This window comes from Saccostrea echinata, unplaced genomic scaffold (assembly GCF_033153115.1).
Source record: "Saccostrea echinata isolate AGI-Se365-2 ecotype Australia unplaced genomic scaffold, CSIRO_AGI_Sech_v1 ptg000041l, whole genome shotgun sequence".
Classification (NCBI taxonomy): domain Eukaryota; kingdom Metazoa; phylum Mollusca; class Bivalvia; order Ostreida; family Ostreidae; genus Saccostrea; species Saccostrea echinata.
In genome coordinates, this window is record NW_026889790.1 from 3198104 (window position 1) to 3214511 (window position 16408).

Sequence of the window (16408 nt, forward strand, 5' to 3'; positions counted from 1 at the left end):
ACTGTTCAAATATAATTCATTACTAAATCAAATTTATCAACATTCATGCTCCGCGATAGTAGAAAAAAATGTTAGGAAACCTGCATGTTGACTACACATACGGAAACTACTACCTATTGACACGCACATCTCTGAAGCCATACAATATACAGCTACCGGATATCCATTTGTTTACCGCACAGTGTATACCCCTGTACTCAGGTATTGACATGTAGGGATATAATATATTAGAGTAGGTCGAAACCACTTGGGTCGTAACCACGCGGGTCGAACACGGAATCGGAACGTAACCACCCGACACCGACTCTATGATGCTATTTGTCAACACAGCCAAAATGGAGGCGAAAGTAATGAATGAAATGTATTATAATAGGTAAATAATAGGTATACTTTTAATATATATTCTAATTCTTACTTGTTTGTAGTCCATTTGGATGACCAACACAATCAAGATGCTTTTATTTAATTTTTATGGACAGATTTTTCTGGGTCGACACCTGCCAACTGCTAACTCCATAAATCGTCAGATTTCTCACTTGTTGAATATGATAAAGTTTACTTCTTTTCATCTATCAACTTTGTTTAATAACATAGATCTTGTCGATGTAAGTATGGTTTGACCCAGTCACGACAGGATATGTGTTGTTGAAAATTTTTAAAATTCTTTTTGTTTTAATTTTGGTCACATTTTTTTCTGCTTGTATTTTAAGTTTTCTTTAAGTTATCCTTTTTAGCTCACCTGAGCCAAAGGCTCAAGTGAGCTTTTCTGATCAAAATTTGTCCGTTGTCTGTCGTCGTCGTTGGCGTCGTCGTCGTTGTCGTAAACTTTTCACATTTTCATTTTCTTCTCAAGAACCACTGGGCCAAATTCAACCAAACTTGCCACAAAGCATCCTTGGGTAAAGGGGATTCAAGTTTGTTCAAATGAAGGGCCACGCCCTCTTTCAAGGGGAGATAATTAGGAATTAGTGAAAAAATAATGGCATCATTTAAAAATCTTCTTCTCAAGAACCACTGGGCCAGGAAAGATGAAACTTATGTGGAAACATCCTCAGGTAGTGTAGATTCAAGTTTGTTCAAATCATGACCCCCGGGGGTAGGGTGGGGCCACAATGGGGGATCCAAGTTTTACATAGAAATATATAGTAAAATATCTTTAAAAATCTTCTTCTTAAGGACAGTAAAGCCAAGATTGGTCATATTTATATGGAAGCATCCTCAGGTAGTGTAGATTCAAATTTGTTCAAATCATGACCCCCGGGGGTAGGGTGGGGCCACAATGGGGGATCCAAGTTTTACATAGAAATATATAGGAAAATATCTTTAAAAATCTTCTTCTTAAGAACAGCAAAGCCATGATTGGTCATATTTTTATGGAAGCATCCTCAGGTAGTGTAGATTCAAGTTTGTTCAAATCATGACCCCCAGGGGTAGGGTGGGGCCACAATGGGGGATCCAAATTTTACATAGAAATATATAGGAAAATATCTTTAAAAATCTTCCTCTTAAGAACAGCAAAGCCATGATTGGTCATATTTTTATGGAAGCATCCTCAGGTAGTGTAGATTCAAGTTTGTTCAAATCATGACCCCCGGGGGTAGGGTGGGGCCACAATGGGGGATCAAAGTTTTACATAGATATATATAGGAAAATATCTTTAAAAATCTTCTTAAAAACAGTAAAGCCATGATTGGTCATATTTATATGGAAACATCCTCAGGTAATGAAGATTCAAATTTGTTCAAATAATAACTCCCGGGGGTAGGGTGGGGCCACAATTGGGGATCAAAGTTTTACATAGAAATATATAGGAAAATATCGTTAAAAATCTTCTTTTTAAGAACAGTAAAGCCATGATTGGTCATATTTATATGGAAGCATCCTCAAATAGTGAAGATTCAAGTTTGTTCAAATCATTACCCCGGGGATAGGTTGGGGCTACAATGGGTGATCAAAGTTTACAGAGGAATATATAGGAAAAAGTCTTTTTCTCAAGAACAGAAAAGCCATGATTAGTCAAATTGATATGGAGGCATCTTTGGGTAGTGTAGAATGAAATTTGTTCAAATGAGGGCCCCCGGGGGTAGGGTGGGGCCACAATGGGGGAACAAATTTTTACAAATGAATATATGGGAAAAAAGTCTGCTGCTCAAGAACAACAAAGCCATTTGTTATATTGATATGAAAGCATCATCAGGTAGTTTAAAATTCAACACCCCCCCCCCCTGTAAACTTTTCAATACTGTACTGATTTTTGCTTTTTTTCCTAGCCAATGTGCTCAGGTGAGCGATGTGGCCCATGGGCCTCTTGTTTTTTTTTTTTTTTTTATTTTTCCATGATTACTTCAGTTAGTTTTTTTTGTTGTTTTGGGCTAACTATAAAAAATGATTTGTTTGATGTACGCTCACCAACCCATGAAAATTACCCCTACCTAATCATTTTTTTCAGGACTTAAATTTTTTTTCCGTGAAAATACAAATTATCTGTATTGATTTTAAAGTTAAGATCTACCATTTTTCTGGGATGCTTTTTAGATTAAAAGATTTTATAACAGTAGATATATAATCTGTTTAGCTGTCAGGGTCTAATATGTTGAGGGTGCGACCGTTAGTGGAAGTGCAGATGTGTATTACTGGATACCTATTCAGTTTTAACTTAAATCCGCCTCTTCAAACCACATACACATCTAGACTGTGATGTGAAATGATGTTGCATGTTAGTCGCATTACCAAAAGTCGGAAAAGGGTCAATTTTAACAAAGAATGTTTAATCTACTATTTATCTGCAATATCCACTAAATCAAGGTCTGTTTGTCTATGTTTGTTGTTACCACAAGAATGTTAGTTAGCAGGGAGATGCATTCGCATTGCATTGTGGGTGACAGGGTCCAGAGGTAACTGTGGAAAAAATTCATTTGGATCAATGTGCAAAGTCTGAATTTTCTCTTCACCCAGGCATTGCTTTATTTTTTGCTTTATTTTTTTAAAACATGGTTTAAACAATATTTAGCAAAAAATAGACTCATATTGGAGTAGGGGTATCATTTTGTGAGATCAGTGATCATAGAACCTCTAGTTTACTATGTTTTTGCTATATTTGTTTATGTGTTTTGCATGCTAAACTTTTGTAATGTATTTTTTCTTTTCAATATATTTTACTGTACATTAATAGTTGATTAAAGAGTGCTACTTATGTTATTTTTTATTTATACATGTACATAATGCCGACTTTAAATAAAATGTTCCTACTTATTAGATCCAGAGATAGCAGTATGTAGGAAGGAGCGAAGATCATTCAAAACTAAGGTAGAAAAAACAAAAACTCCAGAATGAAACAGAAGGAGATACGCCCATTGTTAGAGGGAAATGAGATGTACCCTAAAGGGATGGCAGTTGTTCAGGGCAGAGTGAAGATGTACGTTCCTGAGGACAAAGTGGAAATTGATGATGATTTTGAAGATGAGATTCTGATGACAGAGCGTCGACGTAAAAGAAGAGTGTCATTGCTATGGCAAGACTGCTTTCTTCTTATTCTGGACTTCCTTCAGTTTTTTGCAATTTACCAGTCCATGGCTTTGAGATGGACCTGGCCACATGCCTGGCTGTCAAACACTTATTTTGTCTTTATTTTTAACCTGGATTTTTTTGAGTTTATGAAGATCCACACAGCTGGTGTTTATGCCAGTGTTCAGAACTACAACACACCAAGCTCCTCTGTGCCAGTTCAGTTTTCCACGATTTCCATTGGTTGGCTGGTGGTCACTCTGATTCTGGCTGCTGTGTATCCCATCATCTATGCAGTTCTCTGGTACAGAAAAAGCCCTGCAATGTTGACCAAAATGGCCTATGTGCGCCGGGTGTATTATGTGGTTATACAGGCTCTTACACTCCCACTGGCTACATATGTAGGTCACATCTTTCAGTGTACAAACACCGACACAGTGGATGTGATGAATGATCTGACCTGTTTCTCTGGCCTCCACTGGTTGTATGTGACATTTGGTCTGGTCATTATGCTGTTTCTGTTTGTAGTCTTCCCTCTTTACTTGGTATACATAACCAGAACAGAGTCTGTGGGTTCCTGTTCAAAGCACCATGAATCCTTCCTTCTTCTGAAGGAAACTGAATATAAAGTAGGATTGAATAAATCTTGGCTGCATGCAGACATGTTTGTTTTCTCTTCATTTCGATTCTGGGGATTGTATCATAGGGCTGTCATGCAGTGGCTCAAGTTGCCTATTATTATTGCTCTGTGTGCGGGTTTTAACAACATTTCAGGTCAAGCCTTGTCTGTGACTCTCCTGTTTTGGGGGTATTTCGTTTTGTTTATTTTTGTCCGTCCCTATAGAATCTTTATCTACAATTTAATGATGCTGCTTTCATTTCTGAGTCTTGGTTGCCTTGGAATAATCGGGTCAATGGTGACACGATACAATGTCTACACCCTGTCCTCCCCATGGCTCCTTCCCCAGTACTCTAAGTGGGTCCTGACCACCATCGTAGTGAGCTGGGCTGTGTTCTGGTTCTTGTTTATGGTGTATTTGGTGATTCGTAGCATCCTGTATCAGAAGAAAATAATAAACACTCCCCTGTGGCCAACTTTCTCCACCTCGGACAATGACCACCTGAGTTTACAGACAAAGAAATTCCTTAAAACATTCCTCCATGCCAGATTTGTGTTAGGTAGGTCATTCTAAGTAAATATGTGCCTGTTCTTTTCCATTCATTGGCAATCAGATTATCTTTTTCATTGAATTATCTTTTATGTACACTTTAAGGATAAAGTGACAACATATGTAAAATGTGTTTTATCTTATGTTCACTTTTCTATTGCATGTTTTTCAATAAAGAGTAGAGACTCAAAAAATTTCTATTCCATGTCTAGAGAGGACTCAGAGAAGCCCTGCTCTGTTTGCCCCTGTCCACGACCTGTCCAGACAGATACAGATCCTGAATGCTTACTGTCGTGAGGCAGAGTTTCTAGGAGATGCCCTCCATGGAACAATGTGGGATCTTCTGGATGAGATGATTGAAATTCATGCCAAGCTAGCACAGAAGTCACTTTTTGCAGGTATTAAAACTCTCTAAAGTGAAGTCTGTGAAAAAGTTGGTAAAACTATATTTGCAGATAAAATTAATGGCTTTCAAAATCAAAAAGCACAGTGAATATTGCACAATAAATTTTGTTCAGTTAGAAATATTTCTGACAGATGCTTTTGAAAATTCATATGCATTTTGTGATATCTATTCTGATGTCACTATGTTCAATAAATGTCTCCTGTAATCATATAACAGAGACTGTAAAGGAATCAATCAGGAAAACGGCCAAGGAGTTCCTGTCAGTGATGCCTCTGTTCAGCCAGCGTCTCGCACAACGCGACTACGACCTCATTCTGGTGTCGCCAATGAAACGTCGCATGCTCCTCAAGATGTACTGCATGGGTCAGTAAGAAATTGTAGCTGGTGTAAATATCATATTACATATGAAACATCAATAAAGTTATGTTAAAATTGTTTTTGTTTCAATGCTCTGTCATCTTTAAAAGAGAATAATTATGTACTTAAGTTTGGTAATTTGAAAGGGTTTTAAAGGAAAAGAATAATTTTTTGTGCACATACTAGAAGTTTCAGAATCAAATAACTTTTCATTTTTAACTTTAATTTTTCCTATAAAAGTGATTAGATTTTTTAAAAAACCTTCATTTGACAGGGGTTTTCCTGAATGGCAGAGCAGAGAAAGTTAGAAAGAAAGCCATGTTTACACAGCCAGCTTTAGAGAAAATCTGGCATGAAGAACCATACAGCCTGAACCTAGAAGGTATGGCAAGTAAAATGTGATAGAATTCTGGATGTTGCTGATATTTTAATGCAGTGGATTTTTATATACACACACTTGTTTTACTGCCCTATTGTATGGTAAATTTTTAAGAGGTTTTCTAATACATATACAGTGTACCCTAATTTATATTTATACAAAATTAGAATATGGTTTTTAGCTCTTCTGAGCCAAAGGCTCAAAGAGCTAATGCTATGGCCATTTGTGCGGTGTGCGTAAACTTTTTAGAATATGGGCCATAACTCAAGAACCCCTTGGCCAATTATTGTCAAATTTGTCACAGGGTATCCTTGGCCCAAGGGCTCCCTTTTATACTAAAACTGGGGTTGTGACCCTTTAACAAGGGGAGATAATTAGGAAAATAGAAACAAAAGTACTGGTTGCTAAAAAAACTTCTTCTCAAGAACCACTGGACAGATTATCACCAAACTTACACAAAAGGATGAGGATATGTTGTAGATTAAAATTTGCACGGGGATTTACCCTGGGGCAAAGGGCGTGGTCTCAAGGTCACTTCAAAGTTGACCAAAAATTACATTTTATTAAAATGTTGATATTTTGCTTACTATAAGGACTAGGATCATCAAATCTTGTCAGTTGGTGCATCTAAGGACCTCATATCATGTTGACTCAAAAGTAGGTCACGGTGACCTACTTTTCAAATTTTGCGGCCATTCTTTTTCATAATGATTTAGAGGCATATTTTGAACAATTTAAGGCCTATGATCATCAAACTTTGTCAGTTGATGCATCTTGGGTCGTCAAAGTACGTCACTTAAAAAGTAGGTCACCTTGACCTACTTTTTGAATTTTATGGCTAATCTTTTTTAAAACAATTAAGGTCATTAATTCGAATACGGGGAGGCTTAGAATCATTAAATCTTGTAAGATGATGCCTCTTGGGGCCATAAAACATATTTATTAAAAAGTAGGTCACAGTGACCTACTTTTTGTACTTTGCAGGCATTCGATTTCAAAGCGTTTTAGAGGCAGAATTTGGACATTTTAAGTCCTATGATCATAAAACTTTGTAAGTTGATGCATCTTGGGTCCTCAAAAAAGGTCAACTAAAAAGTAGGTCACCGTGACCTACTTTTCAATTATATGACTATAATTAAATATTTCAGTAACTAATTGGCTTAGAATCATCAAACTTTGTCAGTTGATGCATCTTGGGTCTTCGGAGTAGGTCAACTAAAAAGTAGGTCACAGTGACCTACTTTTGAAAATTTATGGCGTTAATTAAATATTTCGGGTACTAATTGGCTTAGAATCATCAAACTTTGTCAGTTGATGCATCTTGGGTCTTCAGAGTAGATCAACTAAAAAGTAGGTCACTGTGACCTACTTTTGAAAATTTATGGCTTTAATTAAATATTTTGGGTACTAATTGGCTTAGAATCATCAAACTTTGTCAGTTGATGCATCTTGGGTCTTCAGAGTAGATCGACTAAAAAGTAGGTCACTGTGACCTACTTTTGAAAATTTATGGCGTTAATTAAATATTTCGGGTACTAATTGGCTTAGAATCATCAAACTTTGTCAGTTGATGCGTCATGGGTCTTCGGAGTAGGTCGACTAAAAAGTAGGTCACTGTGACCTACTTTCTGAAAATTTATGGCTTTAATCAAATATTTCGGGTACTAATTGGCTTAGAATCATAAAACTTTGTCAGTTTATGCGTCATGGGTCCTCGGAGTACAACAACTGAAAAGTAGGTCACGGTGACCTACTTTTGAAAATTTATGGCTTTAATTAAATATTTCGGGTACTAATTGGCTTAGAATCATTAAACTTTGTCAGTTGATGCGTCTTGGGTCCTCGGAGTACAACAACTGAAAAGTAGGTCACGGTGACCTACTTTTGAAATTTTATGGCTGTATTTAATATTTTCAGGAATTATTTGGCTTAGAATCGTCAAAATTTGTCAGTTGATGCATCTTTGGTCCTCGGAGTAGGTTGACTGAAAAGTAGGTCACTGTGACCTACTTTTGAAAATTTATGGCTGTAATTAAATATTTTGGGTACTAATTGGCTTAGAATCATTAAACTTTGTCAGTTTATGCGTCATGGGTCCTCGGAGTACAACAACTGAAAAGTAGGTCACGGTGACCTACTTTTGAAAATTTATGGCTTTAATCAAATATTTCAGGTACTAATTGGCTTAGAATCATTAAACTTTGTCAGTTGATGCGTCTTGGGTCCTCGGAGTACAACAACTGAAAAGTAGGTCACAGTGACCTACTTTTGAAATTTTATGGCTGTATTTAATATTTTCAGGAATTATTTGGCTTAGAATCGTCAAAATTTGTCAGTTGATGCATCTTTGGTCCTCGGAGTAGGTTGACTGAAAAGTAGGTCACTGTGACCTACTTTTGAAAATTTATGGCTGTAATTAAATATTTTGGGTACTTATTGGCTAGAATCATCAAACTTTGTCAGTCGATGTATCTTTGGTCCTCGGAGTACAGCAACTGAAAAGTAGGTCACGGTGACCTACTTTTGAAAATTTATGGCTTTAATTAAATATTACAGGTACTAATTGGCTTAGAATCATCAAACTTTGTCAGTTGATGCATCTTGGGTCCTTGGAGTAAAACAATTGAAAAGTAGGTCACTTTGACCTACTTATAAAATTTTATGATTATAATTTTAAAAAATATTTTAGGTATTAATTGGCTTAGAATCATCAAACTTAGTTGATGGGTCCTCAGAGAATGACAAGTGATAAGTAGGTCACCATGACCAACTCTCAGGTACTAATTGGCTTAGAATCATCTTGGGTTCTCAGAGTGTGAATTGGAATTTCAAGGGTTTATGTAAATATACAGGATACTTCGAGGCTTCAAATAGAAGTGATAGGTTGTACAGTTTATCAGAAGAGCGATTCAAGGCCCATGGGCCTCTTGTTTTAAAAAAACTGCCAAAATTTGGGAGGGGTAGGATCTTCTAATTTTGATAAATAATTTTTTTTATGCAATGCTTTGACACTTTTTATACCTCCTCTTCCCTCCCTTTGTTATTTCAGAGGAGGATGGTTACTATGAGGACCTGTACCCTGACCCCATCGAGCTCAAAAGTGATGACTCCTCTGTTGACCTTTCAATGGCCAGCTCTGAGTCAGAGGTAAGTTCATCATTGCTTAGTTATATATACTCACCTGAACAAGTCAGAGGTAAGTTCATCATTGCTTAGTTATATATACTCACCTGAACAAGTCAGAGGTAAGTTCATCATTGCTTAGTTATATATACTCACCTGAACAAGTCAGAGGTAAGTTCATCATTGCTTAGTTATATATACTCACCTGAACAAGTCAGAGGTAAGTTCATCATTGCTTAGTTATATATACTCACTTGAACAAGTCAGAGGTAAGTTCATCATTGCTTAGTTATATATACTCACCTGAACTAGTCAGAGGTAAGTTCATCATTGCTTAGTTATATATACTCACCTGAACAAGTCAGAGGTAAGTTCATCATTGCTTAGTTATATATACTCACCTGAACAAGTCAGAGGTAAGTTCATCATTGCTTAGTTATATATACTCACCTGAACAAGTCAGAGGTAAGTTCATCATTGCTTAGTTATATATACTCACCTGAATGAGTTAGAGGTAAGTTCATCATTGCTTAGTTATATATACTCACCTGAACAAGTCAGAGGTAAGTTCATCATTGCTTAGTTATATATACTCACCTGAATGAGTTAGAGGTAAGTTCATCATTGCTTAGTTATATATACTCACCTGAATGAGTTAGAGGTAAGTTCATCATTGCTTAGTTATATATACTCACCTGAACAAGTCAGAGGTAAGTTCATCATTGCTTAGTTATATATACTCACCTATAAGTAATTAAGAAGCATGGTCTTGTATTTTTATTGAAGTTATATGAAACCACAGAAATTTATAGTAAATTAAAGTAAATGAGAAAGTAGGAAAATGTTGATATCTCTTTGATCCTTATTAGGGCCCCGCAAGGATTTGCAGGTGCCCTATTGTAATCTGTCTGTCTGTCCGTCTGTCATTCTTCCGTCCACAAATTTTCCGTTTTTTCTAATAACTTTTTTAGGGTTGACCAATTAAGTTCAAATTTGGTATGTTGGTTGAATAGGCGGTAAGACATATTTTGATGCTAAGTTTGGTTCTCTGTGTCATCCAGTTTGGAGCTGGGGTGGTGGGGTAGATTCCATAACTTTTTATAAGAGTGAATTGGCAAAGAGAGATAACTGCTGAGAATGTTCCTATTGTAAACTATGAAAGGCTGCAGTGAGTCTCTTGGGATTAATTAACTTTTCTCTTGAAGAAAATCCAAAGCATTTATCTTTATCTGTCACACTGAGATTAATTAACACCTCTGTCTGCAAATGAAATTTGTTTTGAAGTTAAGGTCAATTCTGAATGATGTTTACATTCTCTGATATGTGGATTTAAATAATTTTCATATTGAATTTTGGTAAAATACACAGTGAGTTATTTATGATTTTATTGAATTCTAAAAGCAAGATATAGATAAAGATATCTCTTTTATAATTATTTGATTTATTTTTTTCTTTTTTCTTTCTTTTTTCTACCTTATGTAAATTCAAGAATACTATTTATTTTAACAGGTAAGCAGATAATAACCTCATTCTATCATTGCTGAAAAAGTTCTTATCGTAAATTTAGAAGAAAAGGTTGACAGAGCAGTATAATTAATCCCCTGGGATTGATTATCTTGCTGGTGGCAGAAAATTTTAGAGGGTTTCTGTCACTTTAAGATTAATTAACACCTTTTGTCTGCAACTGATGTTTGTTTTGAAGTTAAGGTCAAGCCTGGGTGATATTTGCATTCACTGAAGGCTGGCATTTTAGAAAACACATGCTTCATTCTTTAAATATACATTTAATTGAGTTATTATAGATGTGATGTTTTTTACTGCGTTATGTAAATGCAAGGATACTATTTACAGGTTGTTGGATATTTAGCAGTTGCTGTTGCTTATTCTTCTTTATATATTTCTAAATTTTTGTAATCAAGTAAAATTCTCATCCCCTAATCTGCACCCTTATATTTCTACCCCTCGGTAGGGCCCTTGCTGACAGGTCAGATTTCTAGTATTGTTTCAATGTTTGCATGATGAAAACTTATTAAATGGTACATTAAGTGTAATTATGACATCCTTTTGTTGTGTAGGAGGAGGAGGAGAACTTGGCCGGCATCCTGAGTCAACTTCAGGAAGAGGAAGAAATGGAGTTTGACTTACTCAGGTAAATATAACTCTATCATCGTATGTTATTCTTGTCAGCTTACAATTAAAATTAAAGAACGGAAGGGAAACATTTTGTTCAGTGAGTTGTATATTGTAAACGTGGTTATTTTGACGAGTTGAAAAGTTGATGATTTTTTGTTTACAAAATTGACGAGAGTTAATTTTGATGAAATATTGAATCAAGAGTTATGTATCTTTGATTTCGCCAGAAAACTAGAGGACCAAAAACTTGGTGGAAACAGTGGCTCAGTTGTCTTGATAGACTTGAGAACGTCTATGATTAAGCCGCTTCATGCGAAATATCTCCTGAAAGTTCACAGTGTTATTATAAGCAAAGACAGTGACTTCCTCGTGAACTCATTTACAAGCATTGGCATCAGTAAAACTAAATTTTGCTTGTAAAAACCATGTACTGTGTATAAGATTTTGATTGAATAAATTTTGTTTTCATTATACGAGACCAATTGCCTGGGGTGACAAAGTAGGTCAAGCATGGCGTGATAATTACGCAGAGTTAGAATGTTATGATTGTGGGTAATAATAGTATACAACACACTTGTTTAGATTCAACGGTTTTTAAAACTGTGATTATATGTTTTCATAACTATTTACAAAAAAAATTGAACATTACCTTTGATCTATTTTTAATGGAGGAATGCAGAGAAAATTAAGCGATAAAGTTTAAAATAGTCATTGTCTGTGGTGACGCTATATATATGATGTGAAGTTTGACAAGTGGAAATTTTGACGAGAAAAGAAAAATCATCAATATAGTCAAAATTAGCAGGTCGTCAAATTTCCACGTTTACAGTATTTTAATAGGCTATGACAGAAAATATATTTTACTTGATGATATGGGAATTCAGTTATTCAAAATTTTTTTTGTTAAGAGTCGTTACAGCAGGCCCTTTTAACCATATATGAATTTATTTAAAACTTATAGTGTTTTGAAAATTTTACCAGAAAAGCATGATTGAATAAATATGAAAAATGAAACTATACTTTTCATTGGACAGGTCACAGTCTTTGGCTGAGGATCCTGTGTCAGCTGAAAACTCCTCCACCACTAGTGGGAGCCGCCCTGGGACAGCCTTACAGAGTAACACTAATCGACCACAGAGTGGTGCCACCAGACATGAGGGTGGTTTTGACAATCACAGCCCCAGACCCTCCTCAGGATCTTCTCATCCAGAATCAAGACCATCTTCAGGGTCAAGGCCACATTCAGCTATTTTGGGACCAGGTCTGAGGCAGACTTCTGGGTCATCACCCAGGGGATCTAGGCCCTCCTCAGGAGTATCAACTCATAGCAAGCATTCCGTCCACAGTAAGAAGTCAGTCCACAGCAAGCAGTCAACATCTGACCCAAACAAAGAGGGAGGTTATATTAACTCAGGATTTGTGGAGGAGAAGCCTTCATCAAAAGGTTGGTGGAATGATTTGTTTTGCACATGATAGTGAAGATTCAAGTTTTTTTCAAATCCTGACCCATAGGGGTAGGGTGGGACCACAATAGGCGATCAAAGTGTTACATAGGAAATATAGGAATCTTTAAAAATCTTTTTCTCAAGAAAAGTAAAGCCCAAGTTAGTCTTATTAATGTGGAAGCATCATCATGATCAGATAGTGTAGAGTCAAGCTTGTTAAAACTCTGGGGATAGGGTGGGGCCACAATAAGAGATCAAAGATTTAAATAAGAATATATTGGAAAAAAATTGATGATGAAGAAGAGCAGGGCCATAGTGACTCAGGTGAGCATTGTGGCCCTTTTGTGTGTATAAAAATAAATTCTAGGGCAAGTAAAGATTTTTATCCAAGTTACTCTTGTAGACTGTTGATTATATTATATTTTAATGTCAGAAAGTAGTTATTTTATCATTTATCATAACAGAGAAACCTAGAAAAGACGACATTTCTTCCATAAAGAAGTTTGCAGATGCTAAAGTTGTAGCGGGAAGACTGAAGAAAAAGCGCAGTCGAAAAAGAGACTCAGAAGCTTAAAGACAAAGTGGGAACAGCAATTAGATGAATTGTGAAGTGTGGCTGGTCCACATATTTATTCTGTAGAACATTATCTTTTTTCTCTAGTATGTGATTATTTTTGGATTTTTTAATATTTATCTGCATTCCGTCCATTCTCCAGTTGTTTTCTGTTATATTACGTTTTAACATAAATAAGTTTATAAGATATATATATAACCATCTTTATCAGTTTTTAGTTATTATTTTGTTCATATTATATCCGTTTTATAACCAATATTCTGCATTAAATCCTTACCATGTCTTGTGTTGATCACACACTGATTTTGTGTAATGTGTAGATTTGTGATTTTTAAAAATATTTTTTTAATAGAAGAAATCAAGTTATTGTGATAAAAGCAATATAAAATGTTTTCTAATGTGCATCAATTTAATAATTATAATGTGATATATATAATTCATGTATTTCAGGAACTATATTTATTAATAAATTAATATTGATTTCATTTTTAAAAAAAATTGAGTGTTACTTTTTCTTCTTTTCCAAAGTGTTAAGCTATTGCCCTTCATGTTAATATGAATAAAACTCTCTGTGCTGGATAATTATGAATATTTTCAACTTATATGCTTTAGAAAACATTATTCCATGATAGAATTTACTGAGAATGGGAGTGCTATATAAAAAAGGCTGAAACTTTTCTAATATACTGTAGCCACCTCAGTAGTAAATGACCAGTTTATTAATCCCAGATAAAGACAACTGTTGTTCTCTAGACATGTGAATTGTATGTACAATTACTCTCATAAACCCTTGATGCATTGAATATTGCTGATTTCTTGACATCGTTTGATCAGATAGCCATTAAAAAGCTTCCATTCCATGAGTAGGTTGAGGAATATTTTCACTTTGTTTAGTGTCAAGATTTACACACAGAGAAAAATAAAATTAACCAGGGAAAGAAAGGAACTTGTCAAAACCCCCCACAAATTCTACATCAGCAAAATAAAACTTGGGGAGAATTTGATAGCAGTCCTGTTGTGTGAATGATTGGCAAATTTCAACCCAAAGTTTAGGAAACGCTGAGTCCAAGAGATCATGATAAAACATGTATGCAATTAAAATTATATTTAAATATATCCTTTCTTGTTGAGATGAGTTTGACTAAATCTTGATTTTATTTCTAATCATTTAATAGTGTTTATTTACAGTCATTCCTTTCAAAGGCACAAAATAATTGTTGGGGGGGGGGGGGGTATTCTTTCGAGAATGATCTTTTACTGTTAATTATTCATTGACAGCCGAATTGCCCCACCCCACCCACCTCGTGCTTTTTGTTGCAATCTGTAAAACACTGAACATTGGAGGTACACAATAATCTGTTACAAATATTTCTTCATAAATGTTGAGATAATAGGAATACAAATAATAAAATGTAAGGGGAATAATTGCGTACCAGCAATTGCATTGTTTCATTTTTCCTAAAAAAAAAAAAGATTGACAAACTCGACAAGTACGTTTTATATATTGTTATTTGTATCAAGCAATACAGAATTTTTTCCTTTGTAGTGTAAAGATTTTTATGTTAGTTTATTCAGAATATAACTTTGGGCAATACAGCCCATTAGTATATAATAACGTATAATTGTTACATATTAATTTCACAGTAATAAAGACTCTGAAGGAGTCTAAAACGGGAGGTGGGTGTGAAACCCTTGATTCCTGGTTGATTTGTAAAAGGGGGAAATTATACTCTGAATTTTTAGAAAAAATGTCACTTTGCTGACTTTGTGTTCATAATAAACAGGTCCGTAGAATGCGGGGAAGGGGGGCACTTTTAAGCTCACCTGAACCGAAAGCCCAAGTGAGCTTTTCTGATCACATTTTAACCGGCGTCTGTCTGTCTGTAAATTTTTCACATTTTCGGCTTCTTCGCAAGAACCTCTTTGCCAATTTCAACCAAACTTGCCACAAAGTATCCTTGGGTAAAGGGGATTCAAGTTTGTTCAAATGAAGGGCCATGCCCTCTTCCAAGAGAAGATAATTACGAATTAGTGAAAAATTAATAGCATCTTTTAAAAATCTTCTTCTCAAGAACCATTGGGCCAGGAAAGATGAAACTCATGTGGAATCATTCTCAGATAGTGTAGATTCAAGTTTGTTAAAATCATGACAGCCAGGGGTAGGTTAGGGCCACAACAGGGGATCAAAGTTTTACATAGGAATATGTAGGAATTTTTTTTTAAATAATATTTTCCCAAGATCAGCAAAGCCATGATTGGTCAAATTTATATGGAAGCATCCTCAGATAGTGTAGATTCAATTGTTCAAATCATAACCCCCGGGGGTAGGATGGGGCCACAATGGACGATCAAAGTTTTACATAGGAGAATTTAGGAAAAATAATCTCAAGAACAGCAAAGCCATGATTGGTTATTATCTATTCGGAGGTATCCTCAGGTAGTGTAGATTAAAGTTTGTTCAAATCATGACCTCCGGGGGTAGGGTGGGGCCACAATGGACGAGCAAAGTTATACATAGGAATACAAAGGATTTTTTTTAAAAACTTCTTCTTAAGAACAGCCATGATTGGTCATATTTGTATGGAAACATATTCAGGTAGTGTAGATTCAGATTTGTTCAAATTATGACCCCCGGGGGGAAGGGTGGGACCACAATGAAAGTTCAAACTGATGTTGATAAAAGCCACAGTTAATTCAAAGAAATATGTAAGCATCCTTAGTTTGTGTAGATTCAAGTTTGTTCAAATCATACCCCCCCCCCCTTTTGAGGGTAGGTCGGGACCACTTTAGCTTTTATATGGTGAACTGATTTTTGCTTTTTTCCTGGCTACAGTGTTCAGGTGAGCAATGTGGCCCATGGGCCTCTTGTTTTCTGAGTATAGTATTTTCCTAAAGTAAACTATCATTTAGATGCTGGTTGCCCCTCTTCCTCCTCCCCCCCCCCCCCCACACACACACTCACACACACTTTTTGTTGCTGAAAGGTTGGGGACTGGTTAAATCCAGGATTTGAGAAAAAAATCTTTCTGTAAGTGTAAGGTTACCCCCCCCCCCCCCCGCACACACACAATCACAACGAAATACAACGAAATAGGATTTTCCAGTTTGGACAGTTCAGGAATTTTTTGTTTGTTTAATGCTTGTCAGATTTTTTTTTTTTTTTTTTTTTTTAAAGGTTGGCCCCCCGCTTTTATAACGGTTATAACATACCTGACAATATCAGGAAATTATTTTCGATAAGTTTAATTTATATTATTATTTGCCAAACAGAGAATGGATTATTTGGGGAAATTCTTCACACAATCTCAACACTTTTTG

The 16408-nt window shown here is 35.6% G+C and overlaps 1 protein-coding gene across 1 annotated transcript; it reads left to right on the forward strand.

The window, feature by feature from the left end:
- The first annotated feature begins 339 nt into the window (after positions 1 to 339).
- On the forward strand, positions 340 to 13350 carry LOC133200775 (uncharacterized). The gene is made up of 9 exons (XM_061336564.1): positions 340 to 373; positions 3257 to 4683; positions 4886 to 5071; positions 5296 to 5442; positions 5711 to 5818; positions 8865 to 8962; positions 11014 to 11087; positions 12106 to 12515; positions 12981 to 13350. Exons 2-9 carry the CDS (start codon positions 3330 to 3332, stop codon positions 13088 to 13090), a joined length of 2487 nt encoding a protein of 828 aa, XP_061192548.1. The 5' UTR covers positions 340 to 373; positions 3257 to 3329; the 3' UTR covers positions 13091 to 13350.
- Positions 13351 to 16408: the final 3058 nt, after the last annotated feature.